The sequence below is a fragment of the Octodon degus genome, unplaced genomic scaffold, assembly GCF_000260255.1.
Source record: "Octodon degus isolate 3935 unplaced genomic scaffold, OctDeg1.0 scaffold00080, whole genome shotgun sequence".
NCBI lineage: Eukaryota > Metazoa > Chordata > Mammalia > Rodentia > Octodontidae > Octodon > Octodon degus.
In genome coordinates, this window is record NW_004524656.1 from 8,527,843 (window position 1) to 8,533,789 (window position 5,947).

A 5,947-nucleotide genomic window follows, 5' to 3' on the forward strand; every position below is an offset into this window, starting at 1 on the left:
GGCAGGGAGGGGCCCCACGTCCACTCCCATTCCCCACAGCCAAGGAGGGGAGGTGACCTGCTTGCAGCCCTGTGAGAGGTGGAGGATGGCACTCAAAGTCAGTGGGAGATGCAAAGACACAAACTCAGGGTTGCAACAGTCTGCTACTATTCCCTCCTATCAGGACCCCAGCTAGGGAGGGAAAAAGATGAGTGAGTTGGGAACCACGACCTGAAACCTGAGCTGGGCTGGTATGTATAAGGCAAGCATGAACACGTGCATAACGGTGGCTCTCTGTGCCCTTCCCCTGCAGCACCCTCTTCCAGGACAAAGTGGGGGATGTAAACACCTATGCCATTGACCTGCAGAAGAAGCTAGTGCCCTTTGCCACCAAGCTGCATGAGCGCCTGACCAAGGACTCAGCAAAAGTCAAGGAGCAGATTCAAAAGGAGGTGGAGGACCTGCGTGCCTACCTGCTGCCCCATGCCCGGGAGGTGAGTCAGAAGATCGGGGACAACATGCAAGAGCTGCAGCAGCGCCTGCAGCCCTACACCAAGGAGCTGCACACCCAGGTCAACAAGCAGGCCGAGCAACTGCGGAACCAGCTGACTCCCTATGTGCAGCACATGGAGTCTGTCCTGCAGGAGAACATAGGAAACCTGCAGGTCTCCCTTCTACCCTACGCCGAGGAGTTCAAGACCAAGTTCGACAAGAACGTGGAGGAGCTCAAGGGGCGCCTCATGTCCCACACGGAGGGCCTCAAGGAGAAGATTGACGAAAACATCGAGGAGCTGCGTCACAGCCTGGCCCCCTATGCGCAGGACGTCCAGGGGAAGCTCAACCACCAGCTCGAGGGCCTGGCCTTTCAGATGAAGAAGAATGTGGAACAGCTTCAGGCCAAGATCACCGCCAATGCCAACCAGCTGCAGCAGAGGCTGATGCCCGTGGTGGAGGATGTCCGAAGCAAGCTGAAAAGCAACACAGAGGGGCTGCAGAAGTCGCTGGCACAGCTGAGCAGCCACCTGGACCAGCAGGTGGAGGAGTTCCAGACCAGCGTGAAGCCCTATGGGGAGACCATGAACACAGCCTTGGTGCAGCACATGGAGCAGCTCAGGCAGCAGCTGGGCCCTTACGCGAGGGACGTGGAGGGCCACCTGCGCTTCCTGGAGAAGGACCTGCGGGACCAGGTCAGCTCCTTCTTCAGCACCCTGGAGAAGGAGAACCAGAACAAGCCCCTGACCCTTGTTCACCCAGAGCAGGGTGCTCCCGAAGCAGGGTTGGAGCAGCCACAGGAGCAGCCGCAGGAGCAACCACAGGAGCTGCCGCAGGAGCAGCCACAGGAGCAGCCGCAGGAGCAGCCACAGGAGCTGCCGCAGGAGCAGCCACAGGAGCTGCCGCAGGAGCAGCCGCAGGAGCAGCCGCAGGAGCAGCCGCAGGAGCAGCCAGAGCCCGCCCCTTTGGAGAGCTGAGCTGCCCCTGGTGTCCTCGCTCCATTACCATGGACACCTGCCCTGCCCTGCCCCCTGTCTGCCCATCAGTCCCTAAGCGTATCCTCTATGAGTCTGAGGAGGACACATGCCCGGTGGGCAGTAACACCCCTTCTCTATACTCAATACAGTTGCTGAGAAATTAGCCCCATCTGGTTGTCGTGGGATTCTTGGGGCGGGGGGGGGGGGGGGGCTGACTGACAAAGCTTAGCAGTTTCTGGCAGCACACTTGTGGGGACAGTGAGGCCTGAGCCGTGTGACTACAGGAGTGGGGAGGGCCTGTATGTTGAAGAGGGTGTTGGGGAACCCTCTAAGACAAGGTGGAAAAGAAAGACATCACACCTTCAGAAGACAAAATCCGCAACACTTCAGTCACTGAGGCAACAGATAATTATTGAACCCCCTCCATGTGCCAAGTACTGTTCTGGGCCCCAGACAATGAACAAACAGCTTTTGTCCAGCTGAGTTCCTGCCCTTGGGTCTCATGCTGAGAGAGACACCTAGAGGTGAGCAGGACACAATCCCTCACGCAGGGAAAGGACGGTCCTACCTGGCATATAACACCTGTGCCTTTAGCTTCTCTGTGTACAGTTGAGTTTAATCCATCCTCTAAATGTAAAAGTGATTCATGCTTGTTTGAGAAGTTTCTTTTCTCTCTCTCTTTAATGTGTTTAGTACAGGGTCTCATTACGCAGATCAGACTCATTGTGATCCTCCTATTTTCATCTTCCCAATTGCACCTAGCCCTCTCAGCACTCCCCTGGGGGCGACAGGCACAGCACACCAGGGGATCAAAGCCCCCTCCCCACCCCCACCCCCACCCTACCCTCACCCCTGCGTCTGCCTAAGCAGATGCTTTAATCTGCTGAGCTATTTGGCCAGCCAAGAAATTTCTTGACTTGTGACTAGACCCATGGGCTCCAGAGATGAGTAACAATGCCTGCGGATGTGGGCAAGTTTAGGGAGCAGGGCTGGAACAGGTGCCGGAGCCTGGGAACCCTAGGGTGCTCTACCCTTGAGCCTTCTGCCAAGTGGCCTGCCTGTTTGGGGTGGAGCTTGCAGTTTCCCGGAGTGCTTTGTTTGCCCAGCCAGCTCCCCATCCAACCTGGGAGGTTTGTGCTCTTCCAAGAAAGGAAACTCAGAGGAGGGCCAGTGCAAAAGGCCTCTGAGAGCTCTGACCCAGGTCTGCGCATCCGGTTATCACCTCTCCTCCCCAGAGCAGGTGCAGCCCCTCAGGGCTCTCCTGGAAAAGGCTGAGAACACACTGTGGGGCAGGCCCCCGGGGGGGAGTCTCAGGACTGCTTGCCTCCCTCCCCAGGTGCTCTTGGGGTGGCAGCAAAATCTCTAGCCGCTGATTCCAGCCTGGGCACCTGCCTCTTGGGAGGGAGGTATGCTTGAGAATCAGGGGCACCAGGGCTTGGATCCCTGCTTTTCAACTGACTACTGGGTGATTTGGGGCAGGTTATAGATCCTCTTTTGGAAGGCAGGCATGACAGTCCTGAGCTTGGAGAGTTGTTCTCAGGGTTGCACGGCGCAAGCGGTTCAGGCACTCAGCATGAGATCATGCAGAAGCAAGGGCGCGGCAACTGATTCGCTTCTTACCGCTGTGACACAGTCAGTGCCCACTAAGTGCGCTCTCTAGCTGCCCTCGCTCCTGCAGTCTAGGTCATGAGGCTGCCGCAGCCACCTCTGTTCCTGTTCACAGGCACAGTAGGATTCGACATGTGAACATGCTTCAGTGAGGGCAGCGGTCCCCACTGATCTAGTTTTCTGAAGTTTCCTCTTTTAGCTTCCTTTATTGTCTGTTTTCCAAACTAAGTTCTCCAGCTGGCCTTAATATTCCTAGAACTAGTTCAACAAATCCAGCTCTGTGTTTATCTTCCAGAGTAGGTACCTGTGGCCGTTAGTGGCCTTAACTGACAACCCCTGTGTCCTGGGGAAGTTTCTGCTGCTGCCTTGACCCTTTGAAGCCTCCCCTTCCCCCTGCCCTGCTCTAGGTGTCTGAGGTATTCTTCATCCTAGTTGGATTTGGGTCTGTCTCTCAAGGAATGAGGTCTCCCCCTTTTAAGTCTTTTTGTTTCACCTTGCTGTGACCCAGTCAACCCCATGGTCATCCCTCACAGGGAAGATCGCGAGACAGCTGACGAGACCAAGAAGTGACTGTCTGGCCTTGCTTCAGTAACTAGCACCACATGCTACTTTCAGAGACATTCTGACAGTCACTCAAGGGGCTCCCACGGGGTCCTGAGGTCAAGAAAAAATGTCCTGATTTCCCTCAGGGAGGTCTGGTTTTTTTTTGTTTTTGTTTTTGTTTTTGTTTTTAATATATGACAAAATGCCAAAGAGATTTTTAAGTTTAAAAAAGAAAGAAAGCAAGGTCCTGGCGAGTATGTACTACACAGCCCCATGGTTGTAGTTCAGATCTTGGCTATCCCCAGAGGCACCTATGTGGACAGCTTAGCTTGGCTTGGTCTCCAGCCTGTGGTGCTATTGGGAAGGTAAATGAGGACGTGGGGCTCATGGGAGGAAGCTGGGTCCTCCAGGACATACCCTTGAGGTGGGTGTTGCATCCCTGGCTCCTTCCTTTCTTCTCCCTTGCTTCCTTGTGGCCTTGGTGTGAGCAGCTTCCTCTATGGTGTGCTTCCACCATGATGTGCTGTCTCATCACAGGCCCAGCCATCATGGACTGAAACTTCTGAAATCGTGAGCCGAGACAAACCTTTTCTTATTTTAAGTTAATTGGTTGCAGCTATTTGTTATGGTAGTGGAAAGCTGACGAACCTGCTTGTTAAGGAAAGATGCCTGCATACTTGTATGTGAAAATGTCAGGAGGCAAAAAGGCACAGGGCACAGGTAGACCTGTGACTCTCTCAGGGAGGACACTGGCCGGGCATGCTAGCTGCGCAACGGAGGCTTGAGAGCTGGTGGGAAGGAGCCCAGGAAACAGAGAGAATGTCCCTTATGCTCCCTGCTCAGGCATCTGAAGAGTATGAGAGGAGGAGTCACATAAGGGAAAACCTGTGATAGGGGCTGGATAGCTCAGTAGAATAAGTGCTTGCCTAGCAAGCTCAAGGGCTTGAGTTCAATCCCCAGTTCCGCAAAAAAAAAAAAAAAAAGAAAAAGAAAACGTGTGATAAAAAGGAAAGGTAGGCTATCTGGCGTGCATAGGAGTGAGACATCAGGAAGCCTAAGCCAGCACCTCACGAGGCTCCTCTCAGAAGGGCCACGTGCCAGGCACACGCTCGACCACTGAGCTACAGTCCAACCTGCTAGCATTCCTTTTTAATTGTGGATCTATCTGTATCTGTATGTAGAGATGTAGACCTATCTGTCCATCTACCTTTCTTCTAAATTTATCATTTAAACCATGTTTATACACACACATTTTTTTTTTTTTTTTTTTTTGATGGAACCGGGGATTGAACTCAGGCCCTTGCACTTGCCAGGCAAGCGCTTATTCTACTGAGCCATCTCCCCGGCCCCCTCACACACAAATTTTTTTTCAAATTTTTCATCACCCCAAAAGCTCTTATTCGCTAAGCTATGGTACATGGATAATGCTGTCATGAACCTGGGCGCACACATATCTGTTGCAGTCCCTGCTTTCCATTTTGTTGGGTTTATATCCAGAGGTGGAACTGCTGAATCGTGACGTCATTCTGTGCTTACTTTTTGTAAGGGGCCCTTTTGTTGTAGCAGCTGCACGGTTGTATATTCCCAGCCATAACGCACAAGGGCCCTATTTCTTCATGTCCTTTCTAACCCTTGTTATTTTCTATTTTTGTTTGATTTTGTTTTAAGATTAGCCACCTGGAGAGCGTTACATTTAAAACTAGGAAGAAGAGAGTAAATATTCACACGGGCTCCTTTGAGATGCAGCCTGTCAGGGGCAGGAGGGAACACTTGCCCCCTTTGGGGGAGACTGGGTACTGGGAGTCCCCAGGCAGAAGTGCTATGCTAGGTGAGGTGTTTGTCACATGCCCATGCCTGTCATCCAAGCTCAAAGGTCAGCAGTCCTCTGAGAACACAGGTCACTACCCCTGAAGGCTCCGGTGTCCCAGGTGGCCCTGAGCAGGGCAAAGGCAGGGAGCGCGCGGACCTCACTGCTCTCAGGGACTGTCGAGCAGGATCAAGAGTCCTGTGTGAGGACAGTGCGTCCTCCAGCTCTTATCACAGGACAAGCTGTGCTCCCAGGATGGAAACAACAAGCTTGGTATTAGCTGGGCACTTCTGTGTGCCCGTGTCTGGGAAGGTGCAGGGTGGGATCTTGACTGCCCTACCACATGGCAGCAAGTAGCTGACAATGGAGGAAACAATAGAGACCCCAGAATTCTAGGTCAAGGAAGGGGGCTGCAAGCTGCTGACTCGGAGCAGATTAGTGCTGTGAGGACTGCAGGGTGTTGGAGGGAGTTGTCTGTCTCTGCCAGGCCCTCTAATGTCACCTAAGTCATCACAACTGTAGACCACCAGGCTCTGGAGTT

General features: G+C 53.4%; 1 protein-coding gene across 4 annotated transcripts in view; it reads left to right on the forward strand.

The window, feature by feature from the left end:
* Apoa4 (apolipoprotein A4) overlaps positions 1-1,611 on the forward strand; it is a 13,311-nt gene extending 11,700 nt beyond the window's left edge. For all 4 annotated transcript variants that reach the window (XM_023721098.1, XM_023721099.1, XM_023721100.1 and 1 more), the window contains one exon: positions 293-1,611. In XM_023721098.1, the coding sequence (XP_023576866.1) occupies positions 293-1,448 (1,156 nt within the window). In that variant the 3' untranslated portion in view covers positions 1,449-1,611. The remainder of the gene's footprint in view (positions 1-292) is intronic.
* The last annotated feature ends 4,336 nt before the right edge of the window (positions 1,612-5,947 follow it).